Here is a 21,125-nt window from a genome sequence, read left to right on the forward strand (position 1 = left end):
ACTCTGCTGGGAGGCTACTACACCAGACATTACCATCTATGGTAACAAAGAGCAGAGGACAGGAAGCTGTGGTAAAGTCAGCAGATCTCACTGGGTTTTCTCCTCCTTCCCCTCCTGTCAATGTGTCCCAGTGGTGTTGTAGATGCTAGATATTTTTCCCCTCGTGCACAAGAATGAGGCTTAAAAAACAGTTCCATCTCCTCCTCTGAAGCCTTGACTTGAAGAAGCAGCTGGGAATGTATCACAGAAGGGCAATTCTCAGACAGAGCAATTTGCAGGGTATGAACAGGGTAAACTCCCCTGTTCTATTCCTGACTCACTATGTGATTTCACTTGACCTCTCTGACTCAGTTTCCCCATCTATAAAGCAGGGATAACTATCCTCCCTTGGAGATCCTCAGCTGAAAGGTGTTCTGTAAGTTCCATGTGTGATGAATTACAATAGTGCCACTAGCATGCATAGCACTTTACAGCTACAAGAATAAAGGAGACTTGTCGGGAATACAGGGGCTGCCTCCCTCTGGAAAATATTTCACAGTTATCAGACATTTGGTGTAATGCAGTGCATTCCAAAGGCTAAAATTATTTGCTCATCAGAAGTATAATTATAAGCAAGCAATAAAAGGGAAGAGTTAGCTGCACCAAGAGAAGGGGAATGAACCCTAGGGACAAACAAACCCACCATGCTCTCCCTGCACCATCAATATGGGGGAGCAGAGGACCATTAAGGTAACACATATGGTAATAATTAAGAGCTTCTCTGGGTTTCCTACCACTGTCCCTGAATTTGCTTCAGACTAAGCCCAGCTCACCAGGTGACTTTTTACTTGCCTAGGTCCCTGAGTTCCATCTGTAATATGACTTGCTGCTTTTGGCCTGAGATGGGTGAGGAAATGATTTCCTTCCCCAGGCACAGGTGGTTAGGGGAACATCTTTTGTCATTATCATCAAGTGTCTTTCTAGGCATTTCCCTGTAGATCACAGCTCAGACCCCACCCTCTGGAAGGTCCCATGCTATAGCCCCCCAGCTCAGACCCTACCCCCTGGGGGGGCCCAGCCTGTAGCCCCCACCCACCTCAGATCCCACCCCCGGGGGGGGCAGCCTGTAGCCCCCACCCACCTCAGATCCCACCCCCGTGGGGTCCCATGCTATAGCGCCCCAGCTCAGACCCCACCCCCTGGGGGGGCCCAGCCTGTAGCCCCCACCCACCTCAGGTCCCAACCCCTGGGGGGGCCCCAGCCTCTAGCCCCCACCCACCTCAGATCCCACCCCCGTGGGGTCCCATGCTATAGCGCCCCAGCTCAGACCCCACCCCCTGGGGGGGCCCAGCCTGTAGCCCCCACCCACCTCAGGTCCCAACCCCTGGGGGGGCCCCAGCCTCTAGCCCCCACCCACCTCAGATCCCATCCCCGGGGGGGGGCAGCCTGTAGCCCCCACCCACCTCAAATCCCACCCCCGGGGTGTCCCATGCTATAGCCCCCCAGCTCAGACTCCACCCCCCGGGGGCTTAGTCAATAAACCCCACCCCCTCCTCCTGGGACGAGGGCGGTAACCCCCCCCCCAACGACCTCGCCCCATCTCATTGGCCAATCCCGAGCCGCCTTCCCGGAGAGGGGCGTGGTCCTCCTCCGGCCCGCCCCCGGCGCGTAGTTCCGGTGAGGCCGGAAGTGGCGGGCGGCGGCGGCGGGGCTGCTGGGCCGGGGCTGCGGGCGGAAGCGGCGGGAGCAGCGAGCGGAGCCGAGCCGAGCCGAGGTGAGTGAGGGAGGCAGCGGCAGGGCTGGGGGGGCCCCGCCCGGGTAGGGCGCGCGGGCCGCGGGTCAGAGCCCCCTCCCCGCCTGTGGCACTCGGCTGCCCTGGCTCAGGCAGGGGCCGGCCTCGGGTCTCCTGGCTCCCTGCCCTGGAGCTGGGGCAGCGTGAGCAGCCGGGCTGCGGGGGGCAGGGGGGTGCCTGAGGGGGTGGGGGAGCGGGGCCCGCCCCCAGGTCCATGGGGGGGGTGGGGGAGCGGGGCCCGCCCCCAGGTCCATGGGGGGGGTGGGGGAGCGGGGCCCGCCCCCAGGTCCATGGGGGGGGGGGGACAAGGAGATCAGGACTTTCTGTCCCAAACCAAATAACTATCGCTAAGGTGCTTCTCTGAGCAGATTTCTCTAGTCACACGTTAAGAATTGATGAAGTTTCATTGGGAATATCATTTTAGGGGAAATACTTCTGTTTAGTCCTCATATGCGCTGCTTTCTCTGACTAAAGGGGCTTGCGTGGAAGTGGGAGGGTGGTTGTGTGTGTGAAATCTGCTACTCTAGAAACAAAACAAAGTTAAACAGGGTCACTTAACTATTCAATAAGTAATAAATATTCATAAATGCGCTTCTCTTGCTATGGTCAGTTTAATGAAGACTCTTACTTACAGATGTCATCCCTTAAGTCAGGAAAAGAGGTTTGAGCTTCTCGGACAGCTTCCTGCCCTAACGGTTGGCAGTAAGCAACACTTCTGTTGTCAATAAAATAAACTGTCTGAGCTTAACAGGAAGAGTGCATCCTTTTGACTGTTACTGAAATAAGTAGATCCAAATACTTTGCAGGGGAGTTGCTAAATTTGTGTGTATTCATAAAGCATTTTTCAGTCTTCAGATGGAAGGCTTACTATCCCAGTGTAAAGTGCTGTAGAGCTCTAACAGTGTAGGTCTGATTTCCTCCATTTAGCACTGTTCTATGAATTGAAGTAGGAGTAAATATAAATAGTGGTGAAAAAATCCTATAGTGAAAACCTTGTGCGAAATCTGGCTCAATCTAGAAAGTGGTGATCCCACTCTGCCATGCTTGATTTCACTTTAGTTCTTCTGAATGCCAGTTCTTCACTGTTGACCTATAGTCATTAAACTGAAAGCTGGGCATTTCACATGCCTATTCATCTTTCTGCAGATGTGTAGTGTGATAGATTGACATATTAGAAAGCAAGCCAGAGGTGTAGACTAAAGAGATTGGTATCTCAATGACTCATTCAGACATGAGAAGAAAAGGAGTACTTGTGGCACCTTAGAGACTAACAAATTTATTTGAGCATAAGTGAGCTGTAGCTCACAAAAGCTTATGCTCAAATAAATTTGCTAGTCTCTAAGGTGCCACAAGTACTCCTTTTCTTTTTGCGAATACAGACTAACACGGCTGCTACTCTGAAATCAGACATGAGATTTGAGACATGAGACAAACTTGGGCACTGTCTCCAAATTCCAACTACGGTACTGCATATGTCTTTTACTACTGCAGTGCCAGAAGAATTTTCCTTTAATAAGGACAGGGAAGCTATATCAAACTACTGGTGCCTCTCTGCATGTCACTCTGATGTTCCCTTTCTCTTGTTCTCTGTACTGCTGTTTTCTCCTCTCACCCTTCCATTTCACAGTGAAATTGATATAATCTTAGTTTTAACTTTCATGATCAAAATGCAACTGATCATCATGTCTTCACTATGCTGCTCCACTGTCACATAAAATCAGAGCAGTGGCTCTTGTGTTCTAAAACACAGGATTTGTCATGCCAGCTTCTGGTACCACGCTAGAAGTTGCCAACATCTGGATTAGATATACATGGGAGTGAAGGATTGGATTGTAGGAAAAGCACTCTGTCCTGTTGTAACAAAAGTTAACATTCTTCTCTAAGAAAATCAAATGGGAGAAAAGTTAAAATGGATTTTTGTGTGATCTTGAGGACTCTAGAATACTTCTCAACTTCTAAGGAGCCTTTTGTGTCCATGGTTTATCAGCTTTAAACAAAGCAATCTCTATCCAAGGAAGCATATTCAGAACTCCTTCAGTCCTGGATCCATGACACACAATTTAGTACAGTGTCAAACTAGCTTAAATGTTGAGGTTCCAAATTATTTGTAAGATTTGGTGTAGGTTACATACTCTGATTTTAAAGAGAGGGAATCTGTGCTAGACTATTCGCCCTGACAGAAAATATAGCAAGGTACTCGACAAATGCAAATCTTGTAATCCAGGTAATTCTAGTGAACAAAGATTCCTTCAGAGTCACTTCACTCTATTAACACAACTTCTTTCTAAGAAGTTTATTTGGCACTTTTTATCCAGGTAAAACTTCTAGTGACTTCAGTGGAAGCTGTTACTCAGGAGTGCTGAATAAGATCCAAATACATGGTTGACTTTATCTCTTGTATCTAACAGAATATCAGTATGGGATAACTTTCTAAATCAGAAATAAAAAGTTGTCATTCCGAGATATTGGCCCTAAATATCTTAATTTCAGGACAAATGTCAAAAAGTATTTAGACTAGAGAACCTTGTGTCTTGGCAGCCATCAGGGACTAGCAGTAGCAGTGTATTCACTGCTAGGTCTGGCAACTCCCAAGATGCATCAGACTATAAATCAGTAACTCTGATTACTGTCTTGCTTCCTTCAAGTAAAGCCTGACTCAAATGGTGTAGTGAACAGCTAGTTAGAAACAGATTCTTACGCTTTTAGAAGATACAAATCTCGGAAGTAGTATGAAACCTCCCAGGAGGTCAGCTGAGAGTGTCAACTTAGTCTTTTATTTTCTCAACTTAATTGTCCCATCTTAGCTCCTCAGGACTGTGGAAACAGGAAGAACTCTTAATGCTGTTGGCAACATGAGGCTCACGGCCGCTCATACTTTGCAGAAAGTGAATTTGAGCAGAGGTGCACATCTAACTCTAACATGTGGGGGACTATTGAGAGGTTATAAAACTAACATTCAGTTATACTGAAAAATGATTAAACTAGATGACAACAACATTAAGTCTCGTATCTTGATCTGCCAAGCTAGAAGTACTTCCCAAAACCAATACAGATTATATCCGGACCTGTTTATTTTACTAAGCATTGGACTTGGTCTGGTTATTGGAAAGACTGTCAATCCCTGACTGACACTCCCCAAAATAGAAAACTCCCTCCGGTGCAGTATTGTTTTTCTTTGATTAATTAGCAGTTATACCTCTTATTGTTTTGAGTCCTGTACAAGGCAGATTGCTAGGTATAGTTGGAAGGCCTGTGTCTGTGCCAGGGTGTGTTTACCTTCAGGCCCTGAGAAAATTATCTTAATTAATGTTGGCAAGTAGCTTAAAACCAAAAATATTTTCAGATACTCTGGAGGTGGATTGATCTCTCAGCCAGAGTGAAATGCGTGGAGGTTCAACATGAGTTCTTAACTGGCCTGCTAACAGAGCTGAAACTAGTTATAGTTGGTTCTTGCAGACTTGACTTGTAACTATTAACAGAACAACAACATCTGAAAAACTTCCCATATAAACAAGACCTAAACCTAAATTCTGGAATATAGCTCCAATGTTGGAGTCTCCTCTGAACCTCAAACTCTTGGTTATCCGCAGGGCTAGCCCTGATGTTTGACTTAAGATTTCAGTTCAGAAAGACTTTGAAGTTATCCAGGACACACAGATTGCAGTGGACAAAAATTATCTCTGTCTCAGTGTATCACCCCCTGTTACAGAAAGTGGAATCTCAGTTTTGTTTGTATCTCATTGCAGTAAAGAACTTCAGAGAACCAAATTAATCTATAAATCCTGGATTCTATAATTTTATTACATTTTGTTTCGGCATTTCACGTTACATTAGATGACTGCTCAACCAGTGCAATAGTACGATCTTTTTCCTCACAAAGTTTTAGTTTCTGGTTTGCAGATTCTATTCTAATCAACATCAGTAGGATTCTTGTCTGTATAATGAGATGTCTCTTTATTTAAATAGCACCCTTGATGCTATTTACATCTGGAGGGTAGAAGAGAGAGTGCGGCAAGAAGTGTGAGCTATGCTATGTAGTTCTGGTGAAGGCTGGCTGAAGTGTGGCAGACTCCTTCTGGAGTTCACATCACCAGCAATTGTCACTTGGTGCAGTGGCAGCAGAATCAAAGTGATTACTTTATAAGCTGTGTCCTAACACAGAGAGTACCCATGTCTATCTCAACTAAACAGATGGTGAATTAATTTCATCTTCATGTGGTGCAAGGTTCACAGAAGTGACCTCAAATGCCATGAATGTAGGGTTTTCCTGGCATAGGCTACAAGCTGCCCAAGATGATTCTGACAGATCAGTGGTAGGAATGAGGGAGTTCATCTTGAAATTCTGCGGGAACTTTAGTAATATCGCTCTGGTTTCAGCAGCTCACTTGGGAGGGGTGTTGTGCATTCTGCTGTGTGCAGGCCTGCAACATGTTGAATTCCTCTGGGCTGGAGATTGCCCTCCATCTGGGTTCTTTCATGTTGTTCATAATCCCTATCTGAAATGCAGACAGACACTCAGGGTAACAGGTCTGATCAGATTAGAGCCCCATATGGACTGGAGTAGGGATCAGTGGTGCAGAATGGCAGCTTTGTCTGCTTGCTGTTCTCTAAACCTGAGACCCTTTTGGAAACATGCTTCATTAAAACATGTATGGAACTCGCTTCTCTGAGTTTCTGGAGTGCAGCATCCACAACTGATGGCAGGTTTGGGGTTTTGGGTTTTTTTGTTCCTTCTGGAATACAGGGTGGGAGGAGAGGAGTCAAGAGCTGCAACTTCTTTGTTGTACAGAGTGGGATTCATGTGTACCTGGGGCCTCCTGCTGAGGTAGAGCACAGAGAACCTGTGCTTGGTAGCCTGCACCCTAGGAAATAGACGAGAGTTAATCACTAATGTAGGCAGCATGATCAACATTACACACGCACCTCAAACTTCTCTAAACTCTTTCTTGCTGTAACTTGTCTAGTAGCTGCTGATACACCTTATATATATATATATAGAAACACCTTTCTATAGTGAACTAGAGGAGAGGCTGTTCCAAGGAGGAAATTGCTCTCTTCCTCTCTGAAGTTGAGTAAATATACTGGGGTAGAACATTGCATCAGACCCCCCTCCCCCTATTCCACCCCCACACCATCCTGCTTTCTTCCGTGTTTCAGTGGCTCTTTTGCTGATTCTTCATATGAACAGTGATGAAAGTGATCTTGTTTTTCCTAGTGACATCAGTGTTCCTTGTGACTAATGCTGGATCTGGCCTGCATCCTCCATGGGACAGGGGAAAATAAACATTTTATAGCACGATTTGGGAGGCTTGCAAACAAAAAGCAAAACTAGTTAAAATCCAAGTCTGATTTACAAGGCGGATCTATTCTGAGCTTTTTAAATAGAGCCAAACAAATCTAGTTTCCCTTTTAAGTATGTTGGAGCCAGTGACTGAAGGTAAAATTCTTCCTGTTAAGGTTCTGAGCTCTGGAGGCCGTCTGCAATAAAAGGAAGTTATGTGTTCAGGCTGCAATTGTGATTCATGCTTCAAAATGTCTTAATGTCTGGTGATGAGATGGAAGCGTGTGGCTGGCTGCTTGCTGACCCCTCCCTGCATTCCCTTTGGGTTAGTGTTCAGAGGGTGAACTCTGAAGCTCTCTGGTGCTGAGCAGGGCAGGAGCTAATAGAAAGTTTTATTGTATTTCTCTTAAATGACTAATGTGCCTAAATCACCCTGGTCCATCGCTGGGAGACTAGTTCCCCCAGGATAGATAGAAAGTATTAACAGGGGACGCATTGTTTCAGAAGCAGCTTCGCATTCTGCTCCCGTGCAGCTGCTTGTCTTGGCTTGTGCCAGGGATATCTTGGTTTAGCATGCTAATTCTGTGGGTTGAGACATTGCGGGAGTCTTGGAATTCAGGGGTGGGTGTGGCCACCTCAAATGTATTTGCGGAATCAAAACTGCCGGATCTTATCTGCAATTAACTCTTTCTAGCAAAGCCGTTACACATGTAGAAAAAGAACCAACCCTTTGATAGCAATCATACTACAAGTTTCAGAGTAGCAGCCGTGTTAGTCTGTATTCACAAAAAGAAAAGGAGTACTTGTGGCACCTTAGAGACTAACAAATTTATTTGAGCATAAGCTTTCGTGAGCTACAGCTCACTTCATCGGATGCACCAAATGCATCCGATGAAGTGAGCTGTAGCTCACGAAAGCTTATGCTCAAATAAATTGTACTACAAGTCACTTATGGTCATAATCAGAGCTGTGGTCAGTTTTCCTGTATTCTGTGCAGGGTCTTATACCTCACCTACCGCCATGGTATCTGAGCACTTACAACAAAATATCTGGATGTTCTCCTTGTCAGTCTAACATGGATATGCTATGAATTACTATGCAGTAGTAATTTGGCCATTATGGATTGGCCAGTGGAGCCCTCTGATGGATTCTGGCAGCTGGGCTATCAAAAGAGTTATCTGAACAATAGGTAAGCGTGCTACATGGTCTAAAATGCCTAAATTGGGTGATGTGAGACTAGAATAAGATTCCCCCTCTGACTGGGGAATGACTAACATTCAGAATGCTAAGTAAGCCCATCAGAATATTGAGCATTCTGATGATGTGCGTGAGGAGCTAATTGTGAGTAATCTGTCTCTGCAGGTGGTGAGCAATGACAGATATGCAAAGCCTGGTTGAGCGGTTGGAGAAGGCTGTGGGTCGCTTGGAAGCTGTGTCCCAAAGCCCTGGCATGTATGGAGATGGCTCTTCCAAAGGTAGGGACCGTCTGCTGCAAATCCCTGTATCAATACTGAACACGTACAATTGACATCAGCCGTACTAGACACTGAAAGTACCAATTCTGGAAGATGCCCTGCAGAAAATGCAAGCTGATGTTGTGTAAGCCTGAATAGCTGTACCAGGAGGGGAAGTGAATTTCACGCAGATATCATGCCGAGATGCACACAAATGCAGGGGGGCCTGTGGTTACTGTACTGTTAAAACAAGAACTTCCTGTGGGTGCACTACTTCCCTTGTCTCCTTACAGCCAAGCTGCTTCTTTCTTAAGCAAAAGTACATTTAGACCAGCATCCATCTGCATGCTTGAGGATTAGCAGCAGCACCACATATACAGTAACTCCTCGCTTAATGCTGTAGTTATGTTCCTGAAAAATGCTACTTTAAGTGAAACCATGTTAAGTAATCCAATTTCCCCATTTACATTAATTCTTATGGGGGGGTAGGTTCCAGGGAAATTTTTTCGCTAGACAAGACATATATATAATAATCACACACAGACATACACAGTATAAGTTTTAAATAATTTAATTCTGTACACAGCAATGATGATTGTGAAGCTTGGTTGAGGTGGAGTCAGAGGGTGGGATATTTCCCAGGGAATGCCTTGCTGCTAAATGACGAACTAGCACTCCCATTGTTAATGTAGCCTCACATGGCAGCACAAATGGAGAGAGGGGAGACAGCATGACAGAGAGAGAGACAGAGACATACACCCTTGTGTGTGAGGTGCGCATTGCCCCTTTAAGTACGCTCACCCCACTCTAAGTACACTGCCTTTTTAAGTAGATCAGCAAGTTGAGACAGCAGCTGCTGCCAGCAAGTTCCCTCCGTCCTGAGCCCTGTCCTGTCCCATACCCTCTGCGCTGTGGAGATGGGGGTACAGGAGCAGAGGGGGGGAGGGGGACACCCTGACATTAGCACCCCTCTTCTCCCCTCCGCCTGCCTAGCAAGAGCAGCTCCAAGGCAGAGGGCAGGAGCAGCACATGGCAATGGGGGGAGGCACAGCTGAACTGCCTGGCAATTGATAGCCCAAGGGCGGCTGCTGCACAGGGAATTTAGAGGAGCAGTATCTGATGGGGGGGGGGGTGAGGGGGGCTGCTGACCCTCCCTGATTCCCCACAAGCTAGCTCCAATGGGCTGCTCTTTCTGCAAGCAGTGGACAAAGCCGGCGACTGCCAAACCACGTTATAAGGGAGCATTGTGCAACTTTAAATGAGCATGTTCTCTAATTGATCAGCAACATAACAACATTAACCAGGAGGATGTTAAGTGAGGAATTCCTGTACACTCTGACCTGCACAATGCTACTCACAAAGTGCTCTGCAAAACTTCAGTGTAAGGAGAGTGGCAGTATTTGCTGAAAATATTCCCAGATACTTCCAGTCTGAGTCCATCTGCTGCCCCTTAACACTGCGCTCTGTTCTGTTTCCACAGGAATAGCTGAGTATGTTCAAGCTTTCGACACTGTCCTGGCTGGTCCAGTAGCAGAATATATGAAGATCAGCAAAGACATTGGTGGCGACGTTCAGAAACATGTAAGGATTTAGCGTTCTTTTCCCATGTTGTAAATATATGGCTGACCACCGCTCTAGACTTTTAAGGGCTGAATAAGAGAAGTTGTTGAGCTTTGCCTCCCTTTCCCCATTCCCTAGAGCAAAGTACTAATCTTGGAGGATTCAACACAGGTGTAGATCCCTGGATAACCCACGGGAGATCTCCATCTACCTCTCTATTGTGTATCCCTCTAAGTGGGAACAGAACTGCCCAATTTCAGTGTTGGTAAATTCTTGTCTTGTCTATCCTGACTCATCAATTTTTATTGAACTTCTCTCCAAGAATAGGGGCTGTTGTATAAATTAAAAACCAGACCAGACAGCCCAGAATCAGCTGTCTTCACAACTAAACCATGCAAGGGAGGCCAAAAAGATGAACCGGTCCCTGTAAATACTCCTGATATCTATGTGTAGTTACATTGTTCTGTCTAGCTATGTTCTATGGCCCCCATTACCATAGTATTTGACCACCTCACAATCTATTCTACATTTATCTTTGCAATGCCCCATTAGGTAGGGAAACACTATTATCCGCATTTTACAAATAGGGAACTGAAACAGTGAGAGGCCCAAGGTCACTCAGAACATCTGTAATGAGCAGGGAATTGAATCCGCATCTCCTGAATCCCAGGCTAGCACACTGACCACTGGAGCATCTTTTTTGTCTGTGTAAACAATATGTCATTGGTTTTTGTTTTTGTTTTTCCTCCTCCCTTCCTTATAAGGCTGAAATGGTCCATACAGGCCTGATGACTGAGAGGGTTCTCCTGGTGACCTCATCGCAATGTCAGCAGCCGTCAGCCGTAAGTCTGGAGAATCCTAACATAGGTCACTCAGAGCTGCATAGATCTTGGCTAATCGGGAGGGAAACAGCAAAAGCTGAGAAATCTGGGCCCTTAAAATTGCTCCTAAAGAAACCTATCTGGAGTGGAATTGACGCCCTTGTCCATGAGTTAGCACTCTTCTGATCAGAGTAGCGTGCACAGAGTCTAGTTCCAGAAAGGTTTCGGAGTAGCAGCCATGTTAGTCTGTATTCCCAAAAAGAAAAGGAGTACTTGTGGCACCTTAGAGACCAACAAATTCCAGAAACTGACTCAAGATTCACTGAAACTAGTAAAAAATGCTGAGTATTTTATGGATTTGCCATAACTACCTAAGCTTGTACAATGCACAGGTGGCTCCTTCTCATACCAGCCAGCCTGTACTTGGCTCATATTTCACTTGGCATCTATATTAGATGCAGTGCCTATTTGTTAAGCCATGAATTACAGAACCAAACCTGTGAGATGGGAACAGTGCTGGGAATAGAGTCGACGATACTTAGATTATACAGTGTTCATAAGTCCTCACAGCATTACACCGAAGATTCTTACCTAGGTAGCATAGGTGTCTGGCTCGATACTGTGATATCCGAATAATGGCTAGAGTTGTAGGGTCAGTTTTCCTTAGTATGCAGATCAATAATTTCCCCCATGCTGCAGCTTCTCTGACTGGAAGGGGAGTCTGATCCTGCATGCATTGGTTTTCTTCTACTAATACCTTGACATATCTAGTGATATGTTATGCACCTTAGCCCTTCCTTGCAATGTCCCAGTGGGACAACTACTACCTCTGCTAATGCTACTTCAGGATTTCTGTGCTGCTTCCCCTTTTGTTGCAAAGTACAGTATCACCGTACATCTTCAGGGTTCTGTTCCCCTCTTAAACCAGACTGCCTAGGGGACAGAAGTCTGCATAGAAGGCCTTCAGTCCAGGAACCCATTTACCAATTCAACAGATCTGAGACAAGGAAGCCTTGTTTAGAGTGGCTTACTCGTAGCCTTTAATTCGTAGATAGCTTTTTGTAAAGGACGTCTTGCAGGCCTCTAGTCAATTCTAGAGCAGGCACATTCTTGTTTCATATGCCAAATACTTGAACTCACTAAAGCTTGTTTACTCAAGCATACCCTTCCCCGATCATGGCTCTAGATCAGAGCTTCCCAAACTGTAGCCAGGAGTACTTGCTGGTGGTCCGAGAGAGCTAGCTGGCCTCCTTTCCATCTACACCTGAGCAGATAGGAAAGAACAATGAAATGAAGAGCGCAAACAGACTCTTCTTAAAGACGCAACACTCTCTGCACTTAAAGAACTGTGCCTATATTATAATATGAAATGTAAAATGTGCCTATATTATACTCCATATATATTGCTGCTGACACAGTGAGATGTATGATCACAATGTATGATGGAAAAGAGGTTGTCCACACAAACATAAAATCCTACTACTACAAGACCATCTCTGATATGGTTCAAGCTATTAAAGTTTGTCCTGTAGTAGAGCAGACCAACCAAATGACCTGGGAAAGCTGCTTCTGAGCAGCTGATTTCCTATGTCCAAATCTCTGAATAGACACTGCCGAGCAAGACACTTTGTGAATATTTAAGCATTAAAAAAAAATTAAGGGTTTGAATTGAATTCACAGAAGTAACTTGATTGAAAGTCCAACTCTTTTTCTCTTTAACTTACCCTATCAAGTTTAGATAGTAGTGCGAATTGGTTTGTAATGAACCTGTAAACCAAGACAGCAAAGCAATTTGAAAAGCATCTGAATACTACAGAATCTCTCAAAGGATATTTCTGTCCTCATTATTGATGAGACTTGTCTTAAAGTGCCTCTTGGCTTCTGCATTAGTCACAATTTCTGGCATACTTCCATAGCACTAGTCCAACACAAAACTCTGACTTCACTACAGGAGGAGCGTGGGGAGCGGGGGCTGTAACTGGAACACTGGCAATACAAAGCTTGTACAAGAGCTGTAGCTTAGGCTTGTGCCAATTGGAATCCATCTAAGAATGGCTGTCTCTGTTTGCCACCCATCCCCTTCCGTGTTGCAGAATAACTTCTCAACGCTACTGAAACCCATTTCAGAGCAAATCCAGGTGGTGCAGAACTTCCGGGAGAAAAATCGTGGCAGCAAACTGTTCAATCACCTATCAGCTGTCAGTGAGAGCATCCCGGCACTAGGCTGGGTGGCTATGGTAAGGACTACAGTGGGTTGTGGAGGGGGCGGGGGCGGGATTGCAACTGCAACAGCCCCTGGTTCTAATATGTTGTATCTTCTCTAGGCCCCAAAGCCTGGACCCTATGTGAAGGAAATGACGGATGCGGCCATGTTTTACACCAACCGGGTCCTCAAGGAATACAAGGATGTGTAGGTTCAGCTTCACTCTGCAAAGCAGGAGGGATGCAGACAGCTAAATACTGAAATTTCAGTCCCTTGATCTAACTGTGGAGGTGCATGTGGCCCTCCTAGCATGCAGTCCTGAAGGATTAAGATAATAAAATACCTTGGTTCCAGAGATCAGCATCTGCAGTGCTGGTCTGGTATTGCACCTTACAAATGCACCATTTAACCTGAGAGAACCCTGCCTGCTTCAGCCAAATCATTTAAAGTTAAACAATACCTAGCTCTTATGTACGAGCCTTTCATCAGTAGACCACAAAGTGTTTCACAGCCTTTAATGTAGTTATCCTCCCAATGCTCCTGTGAGGCAGTGCTGTTATCCCTATTGTACAAATGTGGAACTGAGGCAGGGAGAGTAAGTGACTTGCCAGAGGTCTGTAGCAGAGCAGCGAATTGAAGCTGGGTCTCCCAAGTTCTAGCTAGTGCCCTATCCCCTTAATTGATCTTCAGAATGTGGAAATCAAACAGCTGTGAACAAAGCCCTAATGCAAGCTGAACCATCAAGAAAGATGACCCCTCCAAGACATCCCTGAAGCCTTGCCTAGTAAACATACCACTCCTTTCCTTTGGCAGTGGCAGGGTGTGTTTAATACACCTCAGCTTCAGAAACAGCTACGTTCCCATAAATGTATAGACTGTGACAGGTTTTCTTAGTTTTATGATATTGGGCAAATCGATGGTAGCAAGTACATTGGCATCCCTCGTGTGTTCACTCCATCCAGTAACCCTCTTAGCTTTTTTCCCCTACGCAGTAAGACGTCTTTCCAATGTGTTATGCCAACTGAGCATCACCCAGTAGAGTTTAGTTTGTTGCAGGTGTTTTTGTTCTGCAGTCTGGACCTCTGACTAGGTGCGGAGGGCTAGCATTCAACAGTGGCTGGCTTACTGACACGAACGCCCCACTGTCTAATTGCTCACTGTCTAATTGCTCATCCTCAGGGCTGGGGATTGTAGCCATTTGCTCTCTCCTTGCATTGGTATTGCTACTCAACTCCAAATAATCTTTGCAAACTAGGGGACAGGGAAATTTAATGATCCAGTTACAGCCACATGGCTTCAGATCTTTCCTAGATAATAACTTGCACTACTTAGCTTGTGTTTATCTTTGTCCCCTTAGAGATAAGAAACATGTGGACTGGGTGAAAGCTTATCTGAGTATCTGGTCAGAGCTGCAGGCATACATCAAAGAGTATCACACCACTGGGCTGACCTGGAGCAAAATGGTGAGTGCTGACTGTATGTTGGCAATCAATACTTCCTAACCTAGGGAATCTAATGTTACGGGGACTGTTGCAGCAAGTAGTGATCATACAAGTTTAACTCCCTCTTTTACAGGGTCCTATAGCAAAAGAGATGGGCAATGCACCTGCAGCACCCCCTACTGGTGCTGCTCCTCCACCACCTGGTCCTCCCCCGCCTCCTGCTCCAGGCCCCACAAACTCTGGTTCAGATGACTCTGTTTCGCGCTCAGCACTGTTTGCCCAGATCAATCAGGGAGAAGGCATTACCTCTGGTAAGCAATCTGGGCAACTTGAAGGCTGGTGGTGGGCAGCCATTTGGCTAGTAGGTCAACAAAATAAAACATTCTAGGTTAAGTCTGCATGGGTTTCTGGGTCACTTATCTGCAAACCCTAAAAAGCTACTTCTGGGATGCAGGAAGAGTTCTCCTACTTAATAGCGTTCCCAGGATGAATGGGTTTGGGCTGCTCAGAACATCAGATACACAAAGGAGCATGGTTAGGACATTATAGTTTAAAAACTAGCTGGGAGGTAGGGGAGGAGAATTTTGCATGTGCAAACCTGTACACAAATTACCATTTGCTCAATGTTCAATTACCCAGTGAAATGTGGGTGAAACAAAGCTCATGAAAACTTGGACCTAGATTTGCATCTTCCCTACAGAGAGTGAAACAGCTGTGGAATTCTGGCTCTAGTTCTAAACATAACACTTAAAATTTAGCTCTCAATCTCATATCATTAAATGCTAAAAGCACTTACCTTTCCTCCACGTCCCTTTCTTCATGGGGATCTTTCTTGTTGCCCAGTTCAATGTGGATCATAAACTCTTGAGGAAGAGAACTTGTTTTATGGGTCCTCAGAATTCAGCAGACTGCTCTTGTAATAGCTGCTGACTTCTGGTGCTTGTTAAACTTGGATCTTGCACACCTAGTAACTTTAGCCAACCAAATGATGCCTGGAGTAACAGTGGTTTCTCTTGTAGCCCTGAAACATGTTCCAGATGATATGAAGACTCACAAGAACCCAGGGCTGAAGAATCAAGGTGGCCCTGTCCGAACAGGACCCAAACCATTCACTGCTCCCAAACCAGCCTGTGCAGCTAACCCACCCAAAAAATCATCCCCAAAGAAGGAACCGGCGATGCTAGAGCTGGAGGGCAAGAAATGGAGAGTGGTGAGTGTCCCTGTGACCGTCCAGACTGGCTGCTAGAGCGATGGGAATTCAATAGCAGAAGATGGCCCACAAACATCTTTCATTTGAAATAACTAGAAGGTGTCAGCTTGAAGGAACAAGTCCTCTCTGAAGCCTTGTGAATTCTTCAGAGGAGAGAAGGTGACATGACACCTCCACACTTCACTCTGTAGCTCTTTAGGAAAATGAGAGTAACTGGTATTTGTCACCCCTTTTCAGGAAAACCAGGATAAGGCCTCCAATCTGGTGATCAGTGACACAGAACTGAAGCAGGTAGCATATATATACAACTGCATGAACAGTACACTCCACATCAAGGGCAAAATCAACTCCATCACAGTGGGTAAGTGCTGTGGTCCAAATGGGCTGGCCTTTTGCATGCTAAAAAGAAAAGGAGTACTTGTGGCACCTTAGAGACTAACAAATTTATTTGAGCATAAGCTTCCGTGAGCTACAGCTCACTTCATCGGATGCATTCAGTGGAAAATACTGTGGGGAGATTTATATACACACACAGAGAACATGAAACAATGGGTTTTATCATACACACTGTAAAGACAGTGATCACTTAAGATGAGCTTTACCAGCAGGAAGGGGGGGGGGAGGAAAACCTTTTGTGGTGATAATCAAGGTGGGCCATTTCCAGCAGTTAACAAGAACGTCTGAGGAACAGTGGGGGGTGGGGTGGGGGGAGAAGTAACATGGGGAAATAGCAATAATCTCACCTCAGATTAACTTCATTGGCTATGATATTACCACTGAAATAGTTTTACTTTAAGTAATGACCGATCCACTCCCAGTCTCTATTCAAGCCTAAGTTAATTGTATCCAGTTTTCAAATTAATTCCAATTCAGCAGTCTCTCATTGGAGTCTGTCTTTGAAGTTTTTTTGTTGAAGGATAGCCACTCTCAGGTCTGTAATCGTGTGACCGGAGAGACTGAAGTGTTCTCTGACTGGTTTTTGAATGTTATAATTCTTGACGTCTGATTTTTGTGTCCATTTATTCTTTTACGTAGAGACTGTCCAGTGTGACCAATGTACATGGCAGAGGGGCATTGCTGGCACATGATGGCATATAGTGTAGCTGATGTGATTAGGCCCTATGATGGTGTCCCCTGAATAGATATGTGGACAGAGTTGGCAACGGGCTTTATTGCAAGGATAGGTTCCTGGGTTAGTGGTTCTGTTGTGTGGTTGCTGGTGAGTATTTGCTTCAGGTTGGGGGGCTGTCTGTATGCAAGGACTGGCCTGTCTCCCAAGATCTGTGAGAGTGATGGGTCATCCTTCAGGATAGGTTGTAGATCCTTGATGATGCGTTGGAGAGGTTTTAGTTGGGGGCTGAAGGTGATGGCTAGTGGCGTTCTGTTATTTTCTTTGTTGGGCTTGTCCTGTAGTAAGTGACTTCTGGGTACTCTTCTGGCTCTGTCAATCTGTTTCTTCACTTCAGCAGGTGGGTATTGTATATTGTATTGCATGATAGAGATCTTGTAGATGTTTGTCTCTGTCTGAGGGGTTGGAGCAAATGCGGTTATATCGTAGAGCTTGGCTGTAGACAATGGATCGTGTGGTGTGATCTGGATGAAAGCTAGAGGCATGTAGGTAGGAATAGCGGTCAGTAGATTTCCGATGTAGGGTGGTGTTTATGTGACCATCATCTATTAGCACCGTAGTGTCCAGGAAGTGGATCTCTTGGGTGGACTGGTCCAGGCTGAGGTTGATGGTGGGATGGAAATTGTTGAAATCATGGTGGAATTCCTCAAGAGCTTCTTTTCCATGGGTCCAGATGATGAAGATGTCATCAATGTAGCGCAAGTAAAGTAGGGGCATTAGGGGACGAGAGCTGAGGAAGTGTTGTTCTAAGTCGGCCATAAAAATGTTGGCATACTGTGGGGCCATGCGGGTACCCATCGCAGTGCCGCTGATTTGAAGGTATACATTGTCCCCAAATGTGAAATAGTTATGGGTGAGGACAAAGTCACAAAGTTCAGCCACCAGGTTAGCCGTGACATTATCAGGGATACTGTTCCTGACGGCTTGTAGTCCATCTTTGTGTGGAATGTTGGTGTAGAGGCTTCTACATCCATAGTGGCTAGGATGGTGTTTTAGGTGTTTTCTGCATGCTGGCACATCAAAGGGCTGGATCTGGAGTGGGAGTTGTAGTACTATGAGCTCTTTTCTTTCTCCCCTGCAGATAACTGTAAGAAGCTAGGTCTGGTGTTTGATGATGTGGTGGGCATCGTGGAGATCATAAACTGCAGGGACATTAAAGTTCAGGTAACTACCCACAACCCTCCTTGTGACTGACTGACTGTATAGAACTCTGCCCTGCATTATGTTGTGGTGCCTTAACAGGTCTGGCGGTTCACTTCGCAGGACACAATCTAATGATGAAGACTCTTTAGAAAACGCATCAAACTCCTTCCATGTAGGGGTTTTCAAACAGCACTGGATCAAGCTGTCTAAACAGGCTTGCAGAATGGAAAACAAACTCCTCATACTGAGCATAGATTCTGGATGGATTATCCATCCTAAGGAAGGCAGTGTAATCTAGTAGCTAAAGCAAGGGGCTGAGGGTAGGAGTCTGTTCTAATTTCCATCCCAACATTCCATTTGTGGTGATGGGCAAGTTGCTCAACTTCCATTAGTCTTCCGTGGAACAAAGTTAATACTTGCTTCCCTCCAGAGATATGGTAGAGTTCAGTGTAGAAGACTTAATCCCTGGAGGATAATGTAAAACAGTGAACTATAGTGGTTCCCTGGGATAAGCAGATGCTACTGTAACTACCTCCGTATGTTTTCCTCACTAGGTAATAGGTAAAGTGCCAACAATTTCCATCAACAAGACAGATGGATGCCACGTGTATCTGAGCAAGAACTCCCTAGACTGTGAGATTGTCAGTGCCAAGTCTTCAGAGATGAATGTCCTCATACCCACAGAGAGTGGTGACTTTGTAAGTGTTTCCTCTTCCTGAAATGCGTGGAGAGAGCTGTAAGGGGCGGAGTGAACAGAGGGGCGGGCTTTGATCAACAGCAGGAATCAGAGCGATTAAGCAGCATGGTGTCGCGTCAGGTCTCATCTTGTTCCATTGTCTTACTGAGACAAAAACTAACCCCTCCCAGTGAAGGATGTTCATTGAAGGACCTGCCAATAGAGCCCTTCTCTGGTATCTAGGTACTGCCCCAGATTCCACCCTTTATATGATGGATTCTTGAAACCCATCAAACTTAAGATGTAGGTGTCTTCCCTTGATCTGTCTTCTCTGAAGCCAAATTCACTAGCTCCTAACCAGATGGCACTTACTATGAACACACTATTGTTGGAAGTAACCCTCGACCCTCCTAGGTCCCATGAGGAATGAAATGTGGCTATGGTAACAGTGTGATATTAACTTTAGACTTGTTCAGTTTAATCTTCTAAAAAAAGCTGTGACTTGCTAAATGTATTATCTACTTGCCAAACCAGTTCTTGGTCTTTATTTGGATTTTAAATCAAATTTTGTCCGTTCTTTTTGCCTGTGTCCCAAATGACATGTCTGCAGTGCTCAAAACACTAAAGAGGGATAGTAACTTCCTAGCGCAGTGCAAATGATTCTTTGTCTGTCACTAGGTTTGTCAGGCTAGGTGGGACAGAAATAGTCTCCGGCTTATATGAAAGACTAGACTTTTCACTACAGATTTCTTTCACCCTCCAGAACGAGTTCCCTATCCCTGAACAGTTCAAGTCCCTGTGGAATGGAAAGAAGCTGGTTACCAGTGTGACGGAAATTGCTGGTTAAGCAGAATGGCATTGGGACTTGTGCCTCCCCTTGCCCTGGCTGTGGGACAAATCTGCTTTCAGATGATTCTCTTAGATTTCCTGTACCTTTCTGCTCTCAAACTGCTTCTCTGTCTTCTACCTGAGAGACACAGCTACCTGCCTTCACTGAAATACCTTGGGCTGGGATTTGGTGTAGGGTGGTGGGTCAGTTGATCATCTGCATCTATCAGCAGGAAGGTGCATCATCCCCCTCTTGTCAGATCTAACCACACCAATCAATCATGTCTGACTCCTGGCAAACTTCAGAGCCAGGATTGGTGGTTGGCTTTCAGATTGTTCCATGGGTTTGTATTGTGTTATCTTCAGACAAATTGTTTATGTGAGAAAGGAATGTTGTCCCTATTTGAATTGACATAATGGTGTCCTTATCAGGTCTGTAGTTCCCAGCTTGGTAAGTTGAGCTGGCAGGTATGTTTCAGGAAGGTACTATGAGCTGCTACTAACTCCAGTGATGTGTACTAATCCGTCAGTGGCATTACAAGATATGGGGGATGGCTTTGCTGGACCAAAGGCTGAGGACTGGGCGTGTAACATTCCACCTTGAGTTTCCCTTTCAACACTCCTATTTGCCCTGTGTAATTCTCTTTGTGCCATGATGGGGAGCTTTGCAGTAAACAGGGGCCATAGAAGACTGCACTGGAGTAAATGATCCACTCTGCTGTCTGTCCAGGGTTAGAAGCTGAAGTTTCCATTTCCCTATGAGCCCTTCTCCAAAAGGGATCTTCACCCAAGGGGGTCCTTCTAAGCAGCTGAACTCAAGTTCAGTCTTCCAAGACAGTTCTTCTGAACCTGTCTCTCCTTCCTAGTGAGGGATGCTTCTTCATTTGAAATTCAGTATTTGATTTGTAAACAAGAGTTCGACTAAGTCAGTTCCAGCGTTCATCCTCACTCATGCTTAGTTACTATTTAATGTGAAACTGTTCTCAGCCTCTCCCCTTCCCCTGTTGCTTGGCTCTATACTCTGCTGGAGGCTTGCAGCCTCTTTTCCAGGGCTGCATTGATCTGAAAAGGGAGCTGCATATGCTTGACCTTCGTGTTTCCCTGTTTCTGGTGGCATCAGCATATCCGACTGCATTTCCTCTGTACATTGTCCAATGGTTTTTTCTCTAGGATGAAACTCACAAAATATGCAATCTTTTTTTATTTTGAGACTGCCCTGTAACTTGTACTCATCTTCTCCTGAGGCTCGTGGGGGAGAAAAAAGCCTTTCTTATGTACTTAAAATTATACAGAAGATTAGAATAAAGTTCATGCCAACCTGCTCCTTACACTAGTCTTTGTTTGCTGTTCAGAAGGGAAATATTGGAGTGCAGCTAGGAAACTTCTTGTTGCTAAAAACATTCCTCAGGTTGCTGAGAATGCAGATTGACACCCCCACTGCCACCCCCTGCTGCTCAAGGGGCTCTGTTAGTGTCTAGATCAGAATTGTGTGTGGGTGCAAAGCTTATTGCAGAACCAGACACTAAGTGGGAAGCACTGATGCTCCTTTTTTTCAAATTCATGCTGCCAGCAGCTTTGCTGAGGAAGGGAATCTGTCACTGGTATGG

The 21,125-nt window shown here is 45.4% G+C and overlaps 1 protein-coding gene across 6 annotated transcripts; it reads left to right on the forward strand.

Moving 5' to 3' along the window:
- Nucleotides 1–1,638: 1,638 nt before the first annotated feature.
- On the forward strand, nt 1,639–20,846 carry CAP1 (cyclase associated actin cytoskeleton regulatory protein 1). 6 transcript variants are annotated; one of them, XM_043505992.1, is made up of 14 exons: nt 1,705–1,753; nt 4,668–4,672; nt 8,415–8,527; nt 9,987–10,087; nt 10,831–10,908; nt 12,981–13,124; nt 13,212–13,297; nt 14,448–14,553; nt 14,666–14,843; nt 15,552–15,742; nt 15,980–16,103; nt 17,953–18,035; nt 18,569–18,712; nt 19,454–20,846. In XM_043505992.1, the coding sequence occupies exons 3-14, from the start codon at nt 8,425–8,427 to the stop codon at nt 19,535–19,537; spliced, it is 1,422 nt and encodes a 473-aa protein (XP_043361927.1). In that variant the 5' UTR covers nt 1,705–1,753; nt 4,668–4,672; nt 8,415–8,424; the 3' UTR covers nt 19,538–20,846. The 6 variants fall into 6 exon arrangements, with proteins under 6 accessions (XP_038233207.1, XP_043361929.1, XP_043361925.1 ...); XM_038377279.2 differs by lacking the exon at nt 4,668–4,672 and having other exon boundaries at nt 1,639–1,753; XM_043505990.1 differs by lacking the exon at nt 4,668–4,672 and having other exon boundaries at nt 1,680–1,741; nt 8,413–8,527.
- Nucleotides 20,847–21,125: the final 279 nt, after the last annotated feature.

The sequence above is a fragment of the Dermochelys coriacea genome, chromosome 19, assembly GCF_009764565.3.
Source record: "Dermochelys coriacea isolate rDerCor1 chromosome 19, rDerCor1.pri.v4, whole genome shotgun sequence".
Lineage (NCBI taxonomy): Eukaryota > Metazoa > Chordata > Testudines > Dermochelyidae > Dermochelys > Dermochelys coriacea.

Coding starts and splice junctions, on each gene's coding strand:
- CAP1 (XM_038377279.2), top strand. CDS start 8,425: ATGACAGATATGCAAAGCCTGGTTGAGCGGTTGGAGAAGGCTGTGGGT. Junction 10,088..10,830: donor GTGGCGACGTTCAGAAACAT/GTAAGGATTTAG, acceptor CTTCCTTATAAG/GCTGAAATGGTCCATACAGG. Junction 16,104..17,952: donor AATCAACTCCATCACAGTGG/GTAAGTGCTGTG, acceptor TCTCCCCTGCAG/ATAACTGTAAGAAGCTAGGT.